Source organism: Protomyctophum parallelum (genome assembly GCF_964188405.1).
Source record: "Protomyctophum parallelum genome assembly, chromosome: 5".
Lineage (NCBI taxonomy): Eukaryota > Metazoa > Chordata > Actinopteri > Myctophiformes > Myctophidae > Protomyctophum > Protomyctophum parallelum.
This window is the reverse complement of record NC_139702.1, coordinates 54,716,051-54,738,068: the sequence shown is the minus strand read 5'-3', so window position 1 is coordinate 54,738,068 and position 22,018 is coordinate 54,716,051. Positions and strand designations below refer to the sequence as shown.

At 42.1% G+C, this 22,018-nt stretch overlaps 1 protein-coding gene across 1 annotated transcript; it reads right to left on the bottom strand.

The window, feature by feature from the left end:
- Positions 1–428: 428 nt before the first annotated feature.
- On the bottom strand, positions 429–19,724 carry dkk2 (dickkopf WNT signaling pathway inhibitor 2). Its single transcript, XM_083765212.1, has 4 exons — positions 19,085–19,724; positions 7,859–8,009; positions 6,533–6,664; positions 429–3,242 (listed from the first exon to the last, which is right to left on the bottom strand). The coding sequence occupies exons 1-4, from the start codon at positions 19,274–19,276 to the stop codon at positions 2,992–2,994; spliced, it is 726 nt and encodes a 241-aa protein (XP_083621338.1). The 5' UTR covers positions 19,277–19,724; the 3' UTR covers positions 429–2,991.
- Between the last annotated feature and the right edge of the window lie 2,294 nt (positions 19,725–22,018).

Here is a 22,018-nt window from a genome sequence, read left to right as displayed (position 1 = left end):
AACACAGGAACACCGCTAGTGTTTTTGTTCGTTCCAACAGTTTCTTAACACCTAAAGCGCCAATAAACGTAAGCTACGTTGAAAACCATGAAAAACGACATAGGCCTACAACGTAATTGTTTTTCACAGTTTTCGACGTAATTCTTTTTTATGAAATAAATGTTCACGGTTTTCAACAATAAAAAAAAACATGCTTTTCGGCGACATTCGGCGTACGTAGTTTTTCATGGTTTTTGACGATTATCGAAATGGCTTCAAGACTATAGGGCCTTTTCATTTTGGCCAGCCGTATCTTCTCGGGAATAGTAGCAATGGATTCGCCACCCCTCAAATGGTCAGAAGTTTTGTTTTGGTTGCTACCCCCCAAAATGAGATTTAACCACAGGCCATGACTACAAGCAACAGTATAAGACCCATGTAACCAATGATACAAAATACATTCTTTATTCATTCATCACTGTAAATACACAGGGGGGGAAACAATATCAGTGGAAAGTATTCACACAAACAATATTCAGTTTGATATAATTCATCATTTACACTCCATTTACATAAACGATATTTGAGAGGTTGATGTGTTTGCCTTTATTTTATAATAAACTCTGATGAATCCAGATGTAGAATTCAACCACAGATACTTCATCTATCTCACCACCTTAGCCTATACCATTTGTTCTCAAACGCCATATGGACCCCATAACTTTCAGAATTTGGACCCCACTCCCACCCCCCAAGAAACCTGAGGGACTTTGAAAACCTATTATGAATTGTCCCACCTGCACTCACCCAATCTCATCCTGGCAAATTTGCTGATACACTTAAAAGTATTCATATGTTTATTATATGTACATGATATACAATGATTCTTAAATACATTTTGACTGTTTCCAATCTATTTACAATATAAGAGCTTATTGATATATATATTTTTTAATGAATACAAACCAAGTGTACTTAAAACTCTTAAGAAACAAAACATAAGAGGCATGTGTAATATTGCATTATGCACATAATTAAGTTATTGATTGTTTAACCACTTAAACCTACAGTACCATCCTTATTCTAGGGCTAACATTCAGCAAAAGATTGCTGATCTACAAACTCACTATAAACGTTGCATAGTGATGTGTTGTGAGCTTGTAGATCAGATATATTTTACCAAAGATATCTAGAGTGAGAACAGGAGGGGATCTAGGAGCTACTTTACCTACAAGAAGATACATAACCCTTGGGAATCCGCTAAACTAGGTATAGGGTTTAAGTGGTTAAAGTATATGAGACGTGTAATTAAAATAATAAGCTGATACCTCTTCACACCCACTACAACTCGAAACTGAACAGTATTTCATTGAAGGGAGAAAAAAAAGGAAAAACAAAAGAACAATATTTGGGATCTGCACCAATATTACAGGTGCAAAAAAGCAATGATATTGAACAATTTTGTAGTTATATTGAGTATGTGTAGCTACTAGCTACGATCAATATTCTTAAAGGTTCACTGGTTCTGGCTGTATAGCTGAAAAGAGCTGCATGTTCATTCTACCCATGGATCTTGTTCATAGCATTTCTGGTCCAATGTGGAGTTATTTTTAAATGTAGGTGTTCAAATAAGTCTGGTATCACTCTGGCAGAGTGAACAGTTTCATACACAAAAAAGCACAGATGTAGCCATTGTGAAAGAAACTCTTACTGCATGCACAGAAAATACGTTGTGTTCCATCGCCAACACTGAAGATACAAAGACTGGTGTGGAAACAAACAAGTTGTTTGAGTTTTGTGTTACAATATGCAAATGAAGTGAAAGTACACAAAATTACAAAAAAATAAATTAAATAAATCTTTGCAGTGCTTCCAAGATAAATACACGAAGCAGGATTTGCAGGATTTCTATACAATGGCTTCAACTGTACCACAACAGACCTGAAATTGACCTGTGGTGAAGGGCAGACCCGGCAGAGTCAATCATTCATGTCAATCATGTCTTCCTTCTCCGATACAACAATTTTGATTGTACCACATCAAAGTCATATAAGTCATATGTTACTACATAAGTCAATATTTGTGTATAATATATGCAATTAGATTTTTAGTAAGATACAGCCAATGTACTGTAGGCCAAGACATTATGGATGTGCAGTTATGACATTCTGAATTCATATTGTAATAAAACCTGTACTAAATATCCATGATAGTTTCAGAAGTTTGAGAGTACTTTGACTTATAGAAAATAATGATGTGCATAAATCAGAAAAATAACTAAGGTATCGTTTGTGACACAACTAAGAACTGAAGACTTTCAATACATCTGCCATCATTTCCTGAAGTGTTTTGTTTAGTTTTTTCGGTGCACACAAAGAAGTAAATGGCTGTAGAACGTACAGGAAGAGTACAGTATGGCTTTAGGATGTCCAATGAGAGTATTCTAGCCGTATCACCTCCATTGGCAAAATGTCCACCATGCCTTACATGGAGCAAACTACTGGAAATAACTAATTAATAACTAACCTTGCGGTTCCCTGAAGTTCTGAGGAGATTCGTATATGCGATTGGAGAGTGATATCAATGATCACTGTCGATGGAGAATGGTGGGAGCAGGAGAGGGGATTGAGGGTGCTGTACTGTTGTGTGTGTGTGTGTGTGTGTGTGTGTGTGTGTGTGTGGTGGGGGGCGGTTACGTGGGTGAGGCTGGAAACACTCACAACACACGTGTTAAAAACATTCCCAGGACATGTTTTTCATCTCTCCTGGAGTAACAAGCAGTGATGGACCAACATAGTCCATAGTCTGTTTGTTGTCACTCTCTGTCTTTTGCATTTCTTTTTTCACTTTTTTACACGGCTCCAGAGTCCATATTCTTGCAAAAACAAAGTTTGTATTCTTTCCTCTGCAAGACGGAGAGAGAGGAGGGGGAGAGGAGGGGGCTCCTATCTACTGACAGCAGCAGCTGTGCATTCTCCTAACCTCCTCCTCTTCATGTTCTCTATCTTTTTTTTAGATCTTCTGACACATGTGGAGCCTGGACCTGGAGGACGAGGTGGCATCTTTCCACACCTTGCACGAGAGGCCCTTGGCACAGTCACAGCGCTGGAAGATCTCCAAGCCATGGGAGCCCTTCTTCCTCTGTTTGGTACACACTTCACCCTGCAGCAGCACTGGCTTGCAGATCTTGGTCCAGAAGTGCCGGGCGCAGCAGAAGCCCTCAGAGCAGTCAGATGAGCGCAGGCAGGGGTCTCCCTCGTGTCCTGCAAAGTGAGGGAAGGGGGAGACAGATACTGTAGTTTAGACTAGACAGACAGACACGCACACACAGCGTATTGCTAATGAGAAGTAGAAAAATGCGTGATGGAGCTATGTCGAGAAAGTTTTACTTGTACCGTCTGCTTTGCGATGCGCACATAGCTGGCTTTCATTGGTTACAGCCTTTTTGAATCAACACTTTTCATTAGGCTACGCTACGTGTTTGTAGCTACGTGGCTGTAAGTAAGATGCGCTGTTTGGATCATTTTTCACCGGAGGAAAAATATTCTCTATGAGGGTTTTCTCTGGGAAATATCGGTAGAGGTATTGGTGAGAAGCAAAAACGTTTTTTTTTAATTTACGCTAAAGACGAGAGGCTGGTCTGCATATTATGCAAGCCCCGGAAGTCATCGGTAACATACAGTAGCTCTAACTGCAACGGCATTAGAGCTATGGACCAGAGCTAGGCTACTCCTATTGCCTCGGAGACGTCCACAGGCATTTTGTTTTCACTTCGCTGCACCCCCCCCCCCCCCCCACACACACACACACACATATACACACACACGTTGAACCCTAGTTTCTGCGTCATATTTAATGGTGTGTTTTTATTTGAACGGCGACCACAACAGTGTAATTTCACTGGCGCTCCTGAATGCAGCAATAGTGTTGTAGGTCCGTCCGAGACATCCACCACGACAACGTGCTACACCCACCACGAACGCGACTATGTGCAACTCCCCCCTCCCCCCACACACACACCTTTTTCATTCTCTGGAACATTCTGCGTACCACCAGAGTGGTCGCTAAGTACCGGCAAAGGGTACCATAGGTTGAGAATCACTGATATACAGTATTGTAGCTTGGAGCAATAAACATAATCAAAATAAATGTCTCAGAGAAAGATACTGCATTCATGAGAATTTTAAGAACAATAATCTGTGTAAACAACATATTGTACAGCATGTAAAAGTGATCTTGTAGTTTATAGTAGTGTGTTGCGAATAAAATAACAGGCTATGTATGAGGGAGGAAATGTACAATTATCGTTGATTACATTTGTATGGCTTCCATACAAAGCCAGTTTATGCAACTCTTTCTTCAAATTGCATTATGTGGCCCTGTTAGTGAACTGGAAATGTATTTAGGCCTCTATAAAGCAAGCAAGTCATTTCCTGATTTATTAACCAAATTATCCTCTTAGGTTGCAACTTGATATTCTTGGCAGGAGGTTTGCATTACTGTTTCAAATGCATAATTAGTACGACAAATATTTATTAGACATGTTATTTAGTCATGCGAGTTTTCTGTGAAACCGTTGTGAATGTGTTTACCTCTCGCCAGAGGCCACTTCAACATGCAAGCCAGCAGTGGTACACTGTGACTCAACCACACTTTAGTGATTATGAAGTTCAGACCATAGGCACAGTGGAACCCTTAAGCCAAAATTATTGCTGTATTTTCTGCGTGAGATGAGGTTTCCTACAGCACCAATTATTAGAGATAAAGTGTTCCAGGTCATAACAATCAAATAACATTCTGAGGCGAGTCAAGCGCAAATAAAATGAAAAGGCCTTTTAAATGACCTTATAAATTGACATCAATAAAAAAAAAATCTTAACGTACCAAGTTCAGCAGTGTGGCTTACGTCGTCTTGAGTGTAGTGTGTTTATGGTAGGGTCATTTAAAATGTCTCATTAGAGTTATTACTTTACCGATGGGGCTTCATTCACTTGAAATGAGTGCCAAAAGTGTGTGTGTGTGTGTGTGTGTGTGTGTGTGTGTGTGTGTGTGTGTGTGTGTGTGTGTGTGTGTGTGTGTGCGCGCGCGTGAGGGGGGGGCTGGTGAGTTATTAACATTATGTATGCCGGCCAAGCCTACATTCTGTGGTTCTCACTCGTATACCAGGCAAGAACGACGTGTGCCTGTCAATGCCTTTCTGAATGCTTGTTTTATGTTGGTGCAGACACAGCAGGAGCATTGTGGTTTTTGCTTAGAGTCCCCCGTGCTGTGGCTTGGGCTCACAGACCCATCACTGTTATATGAGCAGAGGGGTAATTATCAAAGTAGTTTGAGGACCACCCCCCCCCCCCCCCACCCCCCCCCCCACACACACACACACACACGCACACGCACACGCACACACACACACAAGCCTACACATCGAAATTAAGTTGGTGGGGTTTGCAGACAATAGACTGAATAACAAAATGCAGGTATTCAGCTATTTGGACTAGGTTCAGTGAAGAATGACAAAGACAACACAGGTGGTCTTTGTCGGTCAGTTGAGGATAATCAGGTTGCCAGTAAAGATAGAGATGAAGACTTCTTTGGAATAGTATGAAAGGGTATTGTACACAATAATACTATCTTGGGAAAAGGTGTTCATTTTGAAGCTAAATCGTTCTGATGTGAGATGATGTCAAACGTGTTGTTTTGCATCATCAGATCCTCAGACATCCACACATCAGAAGAATGAGATCTAGGTTCAAAATAGGCTAAGTGTAATGAAAATGTCCATTAATAATATCGTAAAGTACTTCTCACGTTACTGTTATGTTCTTGTGTCTAGGAGATTGAAAACCTTTCCACATAGTATCCTAGTAGCCAAAAAGTGAACCTGGACATGTTGAGTACACCAATGTTTTATGTTAGAAATGTTTAGTATGGGTCCTGACTCCCCAGCATGTAGAAACTGCCGGATGCTAACTTGCATATGTTGGGCAATTTTCATAATTGGCATAATATGTGACCATACCATTAACAATCTATAGAAGGCAATTTATTTTTATTTTTATCATGCTTTATCTAGCATGTGATGTGTCAAACTAGGGGGTTTTCATGATGCTGAATCCATTCCATGCATTAGTTTTGCAAAAAAAAACACTCATTGGGCTTAAAACGGCCATGCCCACTTTGTGATGACGGAATTGGCAGTTTTTAGCCCAATGAGTGTTTTTTTGCAAAACTAATGCCTGGAATGGATTCAGCATCATGAAAAAGCCCTAGTTTGACACATCACATGCTACATAAAGCATGATGAAATTTTGAATATTTTGCCTTCTATAGGTTGTAATTGCCAATTATGAAAATTGGCCAATATATGCAAGTTAGCATCCGGCAGTTTCTTCATGCTGGGGACCCATACTAAACATTTCTAACATAAAACCGTGGTGTACTCAACATGTCCGGGTTCACAATGGGGCTCTATGGGCTGGCTACTGGACTATAGGTCATGGCACAGGTTAATACCCTGCAATAACACCACTGTAAAGTACCAGGTAATGGACCTTACCTTTGAGAGAGTGCTTGGTGTGTGCTTTCCCATTCTTCTTCCAGCCATGGTCCTTGGTGGAGAGTTTGTTGTGTTCGTCCAAAGCAGAAATGTGAGGCGATATCACACTCTCAGAAACAGGCACGCAAATATCTACAAAGAAACAAAGAAAGAAAAGTGTCTTCAATCTGTTTGTGACTACTGTACATGACCCTGATGTGATTTACGTCTTGTGCAAACCAAATTTCTCTTTCGGGATGATATAAGCATAGAACTTGAGCCTGTAAGCTGTACGTTTTTAAAGTCTGTCGAAAACCACATGTCCAGAATGAGTCCAATGCCTTTTCCCCCACATCTCTGGGATAGACAGTGCTACACTGCTACACAGTCAAATCTGCAGTGTTAATTTATCCACTTGTAACTCTGAGAGTGTACAAATGGGGTCCCTGCTTAGGGTACAATTGCACACTCGAAGAGTTAAGAGTTAAAAAAAAACAATATACGCAAAAATGTTTTGTAACAAATATTCCTGACGGGAGGACACACACTGTCACATCTCAAATCACATCATTCACAATAGAGAAATAAAATGCAGATTTGTTTTTTCCCCAGTGGACCAGAATCAAGACACCGTCTCCTGCATGTCTCATATTCATGAAAGAGAGTACGTGTGCTGATTTGAGCTCCAGCTGTGATCATAATGATGTGTAACATTTAAGAACCATACAAAATAAGGCTAATCTAGTCTGCTAATGGTGCTATATTTAACATCCACCTCAGTAGCATGCAGACAGGGAGGTCTGTGTCACACCATACCAAACACTATAAGAATTGTACTAATGCAGGGGGGCATGCTTAGCACTCAGTGTTAAAGGGATCGTGACATCATTTAGGTTTTCTGAGCTCAATTGCACCCAAAAAACCTGAACTTTTAACATCTTCTGTGGTCTGGTTTTCTGGCTCAAACAAGTGCTCTGATTTTCCTGTGGACTGTGAGGTAAGAGTCCACAAATCCCATATGACAGGAATTTGCCAGCAGATGTCACTGTTGAGGCCTGTTTGCTTGTTTTCATTAATTGGAGCTCAAAAGGCTTCAGAACACACAGAGAAAACGCCAGACCACAGAACATCCACAGAATGTTCAGGTTCAGTTTCAGGTTGTGTGGGCGTAATTGAGGTCATAAAACCTAAAAAAAATAAAATAAAAAAAAGCGACTGTCGGTACTGAGAAAAGTGCTATATAAGCCTGATTTATTATTATTATTATTATGGGTTGGATTGGGTCTCTGAGACATACTAGAAACATGTCCAGGGGGTGTACTTGTACTTTTCTCCGCTACTACTTACAATTGCTACAACGATTGCCTGGGCAGCACATGGCATCTCTGTGGCATCGCTTCTTCCTCCTGCGGCAGGTGAGGCATCTGGATGGAGCCTGCTGGGGACTGTGGCAGTAACTACCCACACTGCACTCCTTGTCGTTGCTGCATGGATACACCTGTGGAGGCAACACAGTCCATGAGTATACCCAGTGATGATTATGATGATAATAATAATAGAAATTAAATTATTGATTTAATAATATAGAAGAAGAAAAAAAGAAGATTTATTTATACTAAAACATTGCACAGTAAATATCCTCCAGTGTTCCCATGCATAACCAATAAATTAATGTTGCCTCATCAAGAGATCTTTCTCACTTACATCTAGTTTGGAGCTGAACCTATCAAACTTTGTAATGGAGAAAAATGATGTAAACAATAATATGGCACCAACCTGTAATAATCTATATTTACCTATGTTTTTCTTTGCCTGACTGGAAAAGTTGACTGTGCTTTAGTCCAAGCTAACTACTGTAAGCACCAAATCTGTCATCCATAACTATCAGTTTCATAAGTGTGCTATAAAACACAAGCTTAATGGGCCACCAGACATTATGGAAAACAGTTTTTTCTTTTTGTTCCACATACAGCCATATAAATTCCACTTTTAGAACCCTACTTCTAACTATCACATATTATGCCAGTATGCGATGACAACAAGCTTGAGTTGAAATTGCCGGAGACAGTAGCCAGTTTAACAGTGTGCTCTCTGTTCCCTCCTGAAGACAGACATTGGTGTTTTCCAGCCATGGAAATCAGACAGTAGAGCAGGGCTACTCAACTTAAGAGGGCTCAGGGGCCACTCAGCAAAATTCCAAAAGTCCAAGGGCCGCAAGCTAAAAATGTCAGTATTATTATTAAACGTTTACAAATTTATTTTGTAACAGACTACATTACTAGTCTAAAAAGTAAGGAAACACACAGTAAAAAGCTACATTTCCATCTGTTCCATTGTGAGTAATGATGAAGTTACAAAATGATACAAACAATACAATATACAGTATACTACAATCTTGTTCAAAACAATGAAAATAACGAATTATATTTTCATTGGTATGACCATGACGGGCCGCAGATAATGGGTGCGTTCGGAAATGCGCACCGGGAATGTGCTCAGTTTGTTGAGTGTGGTGGGCGGTGACGTCACAGAGTGCGTTCAGTGTGCCTTATTTACGAACGACCACAGCTGTGACACATTCACACGGGACAACCCCAGCTTCAGGGTATAGGGTCGCTCAGTGCAGGCACTCGGCACACCCGGTGCGCAGCGCACTGGATTTTCGAACGACAACGCACCGAGTGCACTGAATAAACGAACAACAAGAGAGCACACCAGTGCGTTCAGGGCGCATTTCCGAACACACCCACATTCAACAGGGGCGGCATGCGGCCCACAGGCCGCAGGTTGAGTAGCACTGCAGTAGAGGGACAAACATGTCTCTAATTGTTACGAGTCCCAAAAGCCAAGAAAACTATTTCAAGATTCCAAACAATGGAGCCATTTGGATATCTCCACAAAGAAAAATCAACTTTGATTCTCTCTAGCAAGTTTAAATGAGTCTGTACAGAGGTACTCGGTTAATACCACTGGTCAGCTACAGTAGATTTGTTTAACTTTTTCCTTGGATACATGGAAGGTTAAACACATTCATACAAACAAATGCAATAAATATTTGGCTTCCGGTGGTTCTTTTTTGTTTCATCTCATGTTCCTTCATGGAAAACATTTACAATACTGAGGACATGATGCACTGTAAGAAAGTAACCCTCACGTGCTTGAGGGTGAGCAGCTATGCAGAAACCTAGTTTAGATGTTGGTGAGACCACGTAACTGGGTTATGGAATAGGCACCTCCCATCACAGATACATGGCGAGTGCAGGCCTAAAATGCCTCCTTTCTGGAATCTTTAACTAGCAATATTTGGGTTTGCAGTGGCCATGGGTTCTCTTTTACACAATAATATCCTGGTCACCTTAGTATGCTAGTATATTCATTTAACTTAATCTTTAAATAACTCTAAACATGGACCAATCTTTACACTTTAAATTAAATCTTTTTACAGTGATTTTACTGTGTGACAACCTGCTTCACATCGGGGTTTATACCCAGTAAAAACACAATGATCTACAGTACTCTTTTGCTCCCCAGAGCAAATGGAGAGGTCAAATGCCTTGCCCATAGGCACCTGAGATGAATTTCTATTATCCATCAAGCGTGGAAGCCATGTGGGATTGTGGGGTATTCCTCAGCAGCGATGCCTGCTGTTGAATTGATTCAATAAGTTAAATGAGATGACAGAGGTTGAGAAACCGCCACTTTGCCTTCTATGAATGTAGTCACCACAGTCCACAGCAGCTGGAAACAAAACCTAATCAAAGCCCAACTCACATTTTCCATAGCAGGCGCATGCAACAATAGGAGATATGGGTGGAACGGCTGTCACAACATAATGCCTTGCACATGGGCGTCCCACAGCCGCTGGGTTTGGAGAGCGAGCAAACGGATTAAAACGCAACAGTTTTGCGAATCGAATTAGTCCCTCGGTCAAGTCAAGTGAAGTAATGTCGTGAATTTACACTGAAACTCATTGAAGGAGAGAGACGCCATGGCGGAAACAGCTGCAAGGAGGTATTAGACAACAGATCCATTGGACAGGACACACAAAAAAGAATCCGACAGCCCTTTTCTTTCATGGCTGCACATTTTCTGTCATCATCCTCGAACTCACACTTCCTCCCATCAGATTTGTTCCCCCCCCTTTTTTTTAAATTTGTACTTTTTCCATGGGAAGCCGATAAGAGTGCAGAATTTCACACATTAACGCCTGGGAGATGCCCAGTTGTGTGGCAACTGAGTAGTTCTAGACATTGGAATCTTGGAGAAGTATGTGTGCCATGCTCAAGGGCACGATGATGATAATAGTGGGGTCTATGTGTGTACTTGCACAGACAGTATATATTTTCATTGTCAATGAAGATGTCAAAATCTAATTTAGGCAGAATTTGTTGAGGGAGGGAGGAGAGTTTTTTTTCCATTTTATCCTCTCCGTACCCAGATATATAGTCCCAACCCTTCTGAGATTCGAACCCAGCATTCTTCTGGTATTCAGCCTGAAATAGATTATAGACATGTGCTTGAGTAGAATACTAAGCAAAAATAAGCAGAACCGGACCACAGCTGAGCTCAGTCTGCATATGTGAATTATGTGTAGTGCGCAGCAGATTGATGTGAAATCACCATGTTTGACAGGCCCACCAACAAAACCAACAAAGCCACAACACATGCAATTTAGCTGGTAAGGTATTTACAGCTCTGTTTATAAGGGCATGACTCTGACAGACATAAAAAAAAACAGACATGACCATTAGTATTAGACATAAGGGATCGGTATACTGTATGTCAGAATCAGACTAAAATCATTACAGTCACAGGAAAGACAAAACTCAAATAGGATAGGCCTACACTACAGCATGTAGTGCTGAGTCACTGCAAAAACATTGCATTCCAAAACTTGAATGCACACCACATGTTTAAATCAGATCTCAAGAAATAATCTATATTTATTTTATTAGAGTTCTGTTATTCAATATGCCTGTGCGCTTAAGAAAGTGAACCAGATTACACGTACTGGATGGAGTAGGCCATACCGACTCGGTCACATTGGAAACACATGGAGGGTGCCGATGCTCTGTCCGAGAGAAAACAAGAGAAGGAACTATTGTAGCTGGATATTCAATCCTCATATGCTTCCTATTGATCAGTTCAGTCAAGCTCTAATTTCTGTAATTCTACAAATTTCCCGGTTACTTTCATACTGAAGAAAAATATTATCTCAACAGTCAAGATTGATTCAGTCAGTTTTGAAATCACCCCCCCCATGCATACCAAATGTTACTTCTGGCAATTCTACAATAGGCTACATGCCATATCCATTTCTTTATATTTGGGCAATTCTATGAGCTGCTACCCAGCCGTACAAGTATACAGATGTCAGTTTTAAGCACACAATGGTCCGAAAGCCAGAGTTCAGGAAAGTGCAGTCTTTCTCCTGATGTGAAAAATGGGCTGTTATCTAAATATGAAGATAAATGGTTGGATGGCTGCATGCAGTAGTATTTCATACCTTCAGCCCCGATTCCTATCTGGAGTTTTCTGGCCAGCAGTCTTGGATTGATTAGACTAGTACGTATGAGAGGGCGGAGGGGGCTCACCTATTCCATCACGGCTCAGACCGCAGAGGAGTCAGCCCTTTGAAATGCAATGATACAAGGCCGACCTCCATATCACTGATAATCTGGACTTATCTCACCATGTTTTGAAATGCTTCATTCGCGACTTCTGAGGGAAGTTTTTGTTTTCACTCAAACTCATGTGATTTAATCTTCCGCCTACTTTAGCAACCACCTTTTTCCCCCTCTGTTGCCCCCCAACACGCACGCACCCACGCACACACGCACGCATGCACGCACGCGCACACACACACACACACACACACACACACACACACACACACACACACACACACACACACACACACACACCGTCTTCTCACATAAAAGCATGTTCTTCAACCTTGCTGAGGAAGTGGTTTTGGAAGCGGTGTGCTCCGCATTATACTCTGGGTGATGCCGGCTACAAGATAAAGGACAGAGGCAGACGGAGACACATGAGGGAAGCCCTGTCTCGTGCTGCTCTCGTGCTGGTTAGGGGAACCTCAAATGTGCGGGACCAACTATCTACAAGGGCTTTACCACAGGATACACAGAAGGCTTTGAACCTCACTCCACTTTGTCTGTATTTTCCCTTATTTACCTCAGTACAGCCATTCCAAAGCACCGATAGAATGGGATAGAACTTCGGCATGTGCTTAAGTTAACATAAAGTATGTGGGTGCTACAGTACATACTGTATATTATGTGAACTGAAATGGTACAAACAATTATCCATATTGGAAATGTGATTAAAAAACAGAATAATAATGTCATCATAAGTCTGAAAGAACATATTTAGCGAAACAATAAATATTGAAGATTTTTAATGCACACAAGTCTCATTATACAGTAGCTGCTTCACACACACAGGTGCACGCATAGATGCACACACTTATTGTACACACACACACACACACACACACACACACACACACACACACACACACACACACACACACACACACACACACACACACACACACACACACAGTGTCACACACACACATGCACACACAAACACACACACACACACACACACACACACGTGCACACGTCCAAATAGTTTTCTGAGATTATGGGGCGCTAGAACTTGACCTTCGGAGATCAAGTGCGTAAACCTGAAACTGTGAATGGAGTTGATGAGTGGCAGTGGCCTACAGAGACAAATAAACTATGTCACTGAACAAACAAACCTCATATGCCCTGAAAGCACGGAGCAGTCTTGTCTGCCAGTGTCAAATAACATAGGATATGCCATTGCACAACACGTGCATTTTTAAGAACACCATCTCAGCTTCTTTCATCAGTCAAAACACATGTGTTTATGGGTATATCCCTTTGAGCGCTAGAGGCCAAAATCTTCAACTCTCTTAAGTTAAGTCCTCATACTAAGCTGTACTCATTGACAAGCCACAAAGAGGTCTTGCCTTTTCTGCCCCTGCTAAAGGAAATAGACCCCAAACGGTAAGCCTTTCTTGGGAAGACTATATGAAAGAGAGAAGAAACTCTCTTGTTGTCTACTGGTGATCAAAAGAGTAGCCCATTAGTGAGAACCACTCTCTCACAAACACACATGCATGCAAGCATGCACACGCACACTCACGGACACACACACACGCAATATGTCTTTAGGCGTATCGTTGTGTTCTAGGAGGTGCGAGAAGTGAGGGCCGTCTGGGTCTCCTCGCTCGTTAACAGGTCCAATTACAGTACAGGAGGTGAAGCTGGGAACCTCCTCAAGGAGGCCGAGCTGCCAGCCTGCAGGATCTCCTTATGGCCCCCATGTGGGGGCCCCTCGTGGTGCCCCGAGGACCCACTGACTAGAGGGCCAGAGAGACAAGGAGACCCCTAGGCTGGAGCCTGTAACCACATCTAGCTCTAGCGCTAACAAGCAGTCACACCTCGCCCTCCCGTCTCTCTCCATCTCAGCTCATTAGGATCACTAAACAGTCACTTAAGCTCGAAGAGGTTGGGGAATAGGAGGTGGAAGAGGAGGTCTGTACGTAGAGCTGGGGAAGAGAGAGAGAAGAGAGAGAGAGAGGGCATGGCACTGTTTTATAGGCAAAGCTTTCAGCCATTTTTTCACAGCTGCTTGTTAAACCCCTATGCTAAATTAAATATAGTGCACTGGTTAAAGATTGCTCACCGTCGGCTGATGTTTAGCAGACACTCTCTGGGCATGGTAGGGGATGAATGCTGACCGCACTGCCATTTCCCCCTTGTGGGTTCAGAGAGGTTATGGTGGTGGATGAGGTCAGCCAAGCCCATACTATCTGTCTCTGCCGATTTCCTTCCCAACAAACCAGCGACCAGTGCCCACCCACGAGCACCGGCTGTCAAGGTCTCAGAGAGGCTCCGCTTTTAGGTTGCCTTTGGTTTCACGCTGGTTCGCATACTGCGAATCAGCAAAAGGACAGGAAAACGTTTGGCAAACTGAAGCCACTGAGTCACTATGGGAAAACCAGAACACTCTGACCGCCCGGTTTTGAATGCCAATGATGTAACACAATATCAACGAGATCAACGCGAGTATAAACCTTTGTCAACAGCTGAAGGAAAGAAAACCTCAATAGGTTGTCATATGCTTCCTATAAGAGCAGCTTTTGACATGCTGGCAGCTGGACATAGACCAAGTTTCTGTAATCTGACAGTTGTAACACCAAATTACACCCTGGTTTTCCTGTAGCGATGGCTGGGCGCCAAAGGGTGGACGCGCTCTCTACCTCTAATTTGCTACAATTGAAAGGAAGCCAGACAGAGAGCAATTTAATAGAAGCTCAAGTTGTATTCTTTCATGATGGAGATTTTGAGGTCCCCTGTCTCCTGATGCAGTATAAAAAATGTAACATGCCCCTGAACTAGTCTGGGGAACGATGGTGAGAAGGAGACAGGGGTTATAAGGTGGAAAATATGGGGGAAATGACATAATAGATATTAGGGTGACTTATGGAGACACTCACTTATATTCTAACTATAAAGGGTAAGCAGCAATCACTCATGTTCAGAACCACAGAGCATACCCTGGAGGTGTGAAAATCTGCCAACAATTCCTCACAAATTGTAACAAACTGAACATCGTGGCAACGTCACCATAAATCTACATGAGCGATACCCACCACAGCTATGCCAGGAGTGATAATTGACGCTATGCGTGACCATTTTCCAAACATGCTTCCAGGCCTTAAATCCCTTCATACGGGCAAATAATAGTCAAAAGGTTTAGTCTTTTATGAGGGGACTCACTCACTGCGAATTAGTCCAGACATTTTTGAATTGATGTTAGTTACTTCAGGCTCCTTTTCTCTTTGACTATCTCTCATATCATCATGAGCTATTCAATTAAGATTACATTTTGCACTTTAGGCAGTAGGTCGACACCATAGTGTCAACCCTATGATCAACAATATTTAAGTAATCACAAGTAGGCATTACAACATTGGAAATGCCTTCATGTAAGAAAGCAATTGTTACAATATTGGCTACATATTTGATGTGTTTGACATGTTTGAAATGTGGCTATATGAAAAGGTGTGCATTTTATTACGGTATACCAGGGTATTTATAAATCCCAAAGGTATGATGTATGATTTCCAATACCATAAAAAATACAGATGCTAGAATCATGAAAATATTGCCACATCTTGAGATTACTTCAGCCTAGAATAATAGCAGTATAATAGCCAGATGATTTTATTCAACCAGCACATCATTTTAGTTCAGCCCACTTACATGACGTGTCATTGCATCCCCCAGCAAGATAATTATGCTGAATCTATATGGAAGAAGGGTCCTATACATTTGTATATGGGCCATTAGTATCTAAAACCAGCAAGACAGGTCTAAGTAGGCTAACTGCATATTAGACACACATCATTGTAGGCAAGACCATGTAATACATTGTCTTACAAAATGACAAAATGACCATCAGCTAAGTCTTTACATTAAAATTTGCACACAAATACCATTATATATTATATACTGCAGTGAAATTTCAGTAATAAACGAAATGCACCAAACGGAATATCAGAGGTATTTTAAGAATCAGCCCAAAAAGTCCAGTATCAGTCTGACACTACTTTTGAACTAACATGTTCCCAGCTTTCTCGATGTAACCCAAGTATTGTTTTATTATATATTTTTTTATTTTCCCCCTCATTTTTATTGAAACAGTAGACAAATAAAGAGGGAGAGAAAGATGACGATGGAGAATTCAACCACAGGCCGACTGGGGCATATGTGATTTCAGGGGTGATCCAACCACAACACTATCCGTGGGTAGGGAACGCAACCGTGAAAGATTATTTGAGGCATGTGTGCTTTATTTGGACAGGGCTATATAGAGAGACAGAACAGTGACGATGGATTTACACATAGTCCCAGATCAGATTTGAAGCCATGCAGGGACATCACAGTTATCTCATTAGTGCGTTAACCAGCGGTGCCACCATTGCACCTCAGAACACAACCTCTCCAACCTGACTGTCTGCTTGACACATGTCTGTCTTCATCACGGCTGTCACAGAGGTTGTCCCCCACCACCCCGCCACTATGTGACTGACATCTCAGCACCCAGCGCTCTGTAACCCAACTCCCAAGCTGTTACAAATCGATGCCACGCTTCACCAATTAAAGCCTCATGAAGAAGGCAGGGCTGTTATCTTTGATTCATTCCACCCATAAACAACCACTTTTAGATGAGAGACAGAAGGTCAGTGTGGCTCGGTTGCCAGGCCCAGTCAGAAAGTACAGTCTACGTCTCTGGCCAAGGCTGAGCTGCATGTGGTTGTTACTTTACAACCTTGGAAAACCTCCTGGCTGTTAGAGGAGAGAAACACACTCAGCACACTGATGCCTAATTTATGCTCTTTCGTACAATGGAGTGGCAGAAAATATCTACAGGCTCTCAACGATGCAATGCATCTGCAACATGTTGCAAGCTTGTGGATCTGCTATAGTATATATATACTATAGTGCTAACTATATACTATAGTAGTATTATACAGTATGTGTGTGCGCACATGCGCACACACGCACGCACGCACGCACGCACGCACGCACGCACGCACGCACGCACGCACACACACACACACACACACACACACACACACACACACACACACACACACACACACACACACACACACACACACACACACACACACACACACACACACTATATTAGCCATCTCCATTTGGACATGCTGCTAAATGTGCCATGACATTTTTCACTCATAACAGTGCGGTGGTCTCTCCACACACAGATACACAGGCACACACCACACACTTTCTGTCTCCCCCTCAAGTCCACTCGCCCAAACCACTCCAGATTACTGCAATGGCAAGGTTTGTAAGCACTCGTTTAAACTGAGGTCTGGCACGGGTCTCTTTGGGGGTTGGCGCTCGTCCAAAACACTCCATGGAGGAGAAAAAAGACATGTTTGCCTAATCCCCACTTTCTCCCTGACCAGGACCTCAGAGCACACTGGTCTCATCACTCCACACCGCAGAAATCCATCAACAAGGGAGCCAGTTTAGAATTCTCAACATCGTGACATCTCCCACTGGACAACACCTTTTTATATGCAACAACAAAATCTATAAACCACAACATCTCTGACCCAACTCTGAGGTCAGAGCCCACTGATTCTAAACCTTTATTTGAATGCATATTGGTCTCTTGCCATGCCCACCACCATCTTTATTGACATACAGTAGGCCTATACATTTTAGAATACACAGAAGGTCTCTTAATAAAGTTAAAATGAACAGAAATCGGCTGTTTGTAGTTATAACCTGATGAGCACCCTTCAAGTTGCAGTGAGTGGAGAATAGAATAGAGTTGATGTGGCAGTGCCATCTACTGCTCACACTGATGCCGTCAGTAGCCTATAGAAGGCTATCAACCGGGACATGAGTTAAACGCTGTCCGACTCGCCAACGTACGTGTCATTAAAGCAGCCTACAACCATGGCGTAGAACTAGCCTGGTAGGCCTAATAATCTGTTGTGTATGTGGTCTATTAACCCAACAGTAGCCTACATTACATAAACCTTAAGATTTTTTACTTGTGAACTTGGCATCATGGTCGCATGTGGCATACCAGTAATCCCCAATCTTTCCCAAATATAACATTCATTGTTAATTGGCCACCCAATGACTTTCGACCACTGCTTGTCCAAATGACCATCATTTAGAAGCCTACTAGGCTATATAATCGAAAATCACTCATTCTCACAATTGTAATGCTCGGTCAAATGAAAGCTGACAACTATCTTTTCTTCACACAAAGTTTGCTGCCAAACTAATTCCACACTTTGTTGAAACAGCAGGAATTGATAACTATTTGAGTGGGTATTAAGTGGTTGGTAAGAGTATCCCCTCGGTGGCCCCACAGTAAGACGCTCATAATCCCTGCGAGCGTCTGGAGCACTTTAATGACACTAAGAACCAGACAGAAAATTACCCCAAGTGTTAACTTTCTCTCACATTTCTGCCGGCATTAATGATTTACCGTGGAAGTGCGCGCTGCACCAAAACCTGTGGCGTCAAGGTCTGAAAGGCAATTAGGGTTTACGAGGGGTCCGAGACCAGCAATTTCGAATAACGATTCACACGTGAGATTTTTTTTTAATGACACATGGGCTAGCTGCTATCCAAAAATTCAGTCTAGCCTACTTAAGACTTATTTCACACACCACGCGTAACGCGCCACGGAAAATTAGCCAATTGTCATGGGCATGGCAATAATCGAATCAATTATCAATCTAGTCAAATTGCTTCTCATTCACCAAGATAAGACTGAATTCATGGCATTTCGTTTGAATGAAACAATGGGTATTTATATCAGATATCCATTGTTGCATTCACCCCAAAATACCATGCGTAACTGCCATGCGTAAAATTCGCAAATGGTCAGGCCAATTAAGATAGGCTGCCGCTTACACACCAATTAAGGTTCATTTTAGATCATTTAAATTACCTGCGTAAGAATGTTGTATTTCTTGGTGATTCCACCGTGGAGAGTCGCGGAGCGGTTCGTGGCCGGCGTGGGTGCCTCTTCCACTAAACTGGACTTGATGGAGTTCGCCTTGGATCTCTGCGGTGTCCCTGTCCTCAACGTAGCGAAAAGAAGCGCCAGAGCACACCACCTACTCCAAGTAAGCACGAACATCCTCGGAAAAAGTAAAAAGGTATATTTTCTTGAGAGTACCAAAATTGGTTTCCCGCAAATTGAAAAAATAAATCTGAATAAAATAAAATAAATAAGAAAGTTGAGCGCAGCAAAAACGAAGGTGCTCACTCAATTGCGTGCGTTCTTGCGGGGTCCATACGTTACATTCGCCCGGTAATATCAGAAAAGGAGGTAGTGGGTGGTTTGACCGTTATTTTATCTGTATCAGTTAGGCCTGTGCATACGGGTAGTAGTTGCCATTGACGCAATTTCATTTAATGTACAAATGTTAAATGAAGAAAAAAAAAAAAAAAAAAGGACAGCTCAATATGGAGAATTGATGAGTCGCATGAGTTGAATCTGTTAAAATATGCTGATGCTGACAAGGTCAGGGTGAAACTTGACGAGAGATTTCCAATCGGTCTCTGGCAGTGAGTGAATACTTAGTGCTGCTGCCTGCTATTTTATGATCTCGGATACTTTCTTTTTATAGGAATCTAATGGCTTTGCTTCCTCCGCCCCCATTCACAACTGACAAAGACTGAAACCGATCTGTGCGCGGCGGCAGTGCTGCTGGCGCATTGTCGTCTCGAGCCCCCCGCCCCCTCCCCAGCCCCGACACCGGCACCAGGAGCTCCGTTGGGGAAAAAAACTATAAAATTATACACTGTGTATTTTAACTGGCCGCTTGACCTTTTTTCTTTCTTTCTTTCTTTCTTTTTTCTTTTGTTTTACTATGATGAGGTTGAGCGCAAGGAAATGAAATGGAGGAAAGGAGCACTCTTAAAGGACCGCTTCACCCATTTTCAACCCTTAAATCTTCATATAAAAATGGTCCCTAATGCTTAATATAAGATGGCACCAGGCACCATTTCTGTCTTACTGTGTCACAGAGAGAACGGCTTACGGCTGGGTGACAGTTCAGAAACGTACTAGGCCTACTATACTACCAGTGAAATCATGGTGGTTTGGTCATTTCAAACAAGATTTCACGTTTAAATGTATTTTTATGAAACATAGAGACTTAGTAGGCTAAATAAACTGCACCTGGTCCTGGAATGCTGTTTTATGTCTATACGATCTCTTTGCTAAAAATAGCCACTCTACAAGCTCATAGATGCATTGTGGGCTATTTTTGGCTAATGTTTCCTCCAGAATGTGGATGCTGGGGTTCAAGTGGTCATGCAAGAGCAATGTTTTCTGTTTATACACTTTTGCAATGATACAAAATATAAATAAATAAAAATAAAACAAAAGGTTGAAGTCACTGGTAGGCAGGCATGCAGGTGATTGACATGTCCACACAGCCCTCCTCTGAGACACAGACCAAACAGACAGAAATGGTGCCATCTTAGTAGAAATAGCAGATCTACAAGTTTATAGCACGGCACGGAGTGGAGCACTATATGAGATTGTATATCTGCTATTTTTGAATAGCCAACGTATATAAAATAATGGTTAACGTGGTTAAAATAAAATAAAAATACACAGATGCGTTCCCGGTCTTAACCAACCTGACAAGATAGGGTGCATCAATGGTTAGATGATAAGGTGCCATTTACATGTTGTTGCCATTATTATAAGGGTGGTGTGTAAACTGAGGGAGGTTTGGACTCCATTTAAGCTGCCATACCAGAATAACTTAAATAGAAAGCAATCTGATAACCATTGTTTTCCTGTGGGAATGGCATCCCTCATGATTCCAGGAATGCCCATGGTGATAAAGTTAGTGATATATATAGAGGCTGCATTGTGTTTTGATGTATAGAGCACTGCACACTGCATCAGGATAACTTATATGTTCTTGTTGGTTATAGTTAGATAGCACATTATGAGCACAATAAAGTCTTTCAATGGCATCACACGAAAAGATGAAATTACCTACCAGGTTCCATCCTGGAGGCTAATCTTTCCGTAATCAAGAAAGTCAATCAAAGAACAAGATTCCTTTACAGGATCTCCTCACTGGTCAACAAAAACACCTTGAAGACCTTAACAGGAGCCCTCGTACAAGGTTTCTTTGACTATGCATGCACCTCTTGGTACCACAGCACCTCAAAACAAGGCTCCAGACCTCCCAAAACAAACTGGTCATGGCTCCTACTTGGCCTCACCCCCCGAACCCACCTCACCCCTGCCCACTTTGACAGGCTGGAATGGCTTAGGGTCGACGACATCTTGCAATGGGTCTGGTCCACAAGATTCGATACACCACTAAGATACCCATGTACCTGTCTAAATACTTCCTTAATGTTAACGAAGTCCACACCCACAACACCAGAGGGAGTGCAACAAACCATGTACTACCCAGATTCGGCACAAACAAGGGACTAAATTCTTTTCGCTCCTATGCCACCAAAATGTGGAACGCCCTACCAACAGTCATTAAGACATGTGAATCCCTTGACTCCTTCAAAACCACTCTCAAAGGGCACCTACGGACGGCTGCAATTCGAAACTGGCCCCCGTAAAATCGTAATCCCCCCCCCCCCTTTGTTTTCCCCCTCACTGTATATGTATCTTTTCCCTTTTTACCTCCTTTATTCCTCTTCTGTTCTGTTCTTTGGCTACATAGAAGTGTCTATTTGTACGTCTCTAAATGTTTTGATGACAAGGTGGACCCTCTTGTAAACAAGTGTAACGCTTTATTGGGTCGTCCACTCAGTCTTTGTATTGAGTTGTGCTTGAAATTTACTGTAATTCTGCAAACTGCAAAATATTTCAATCAATCAATCAATCAAT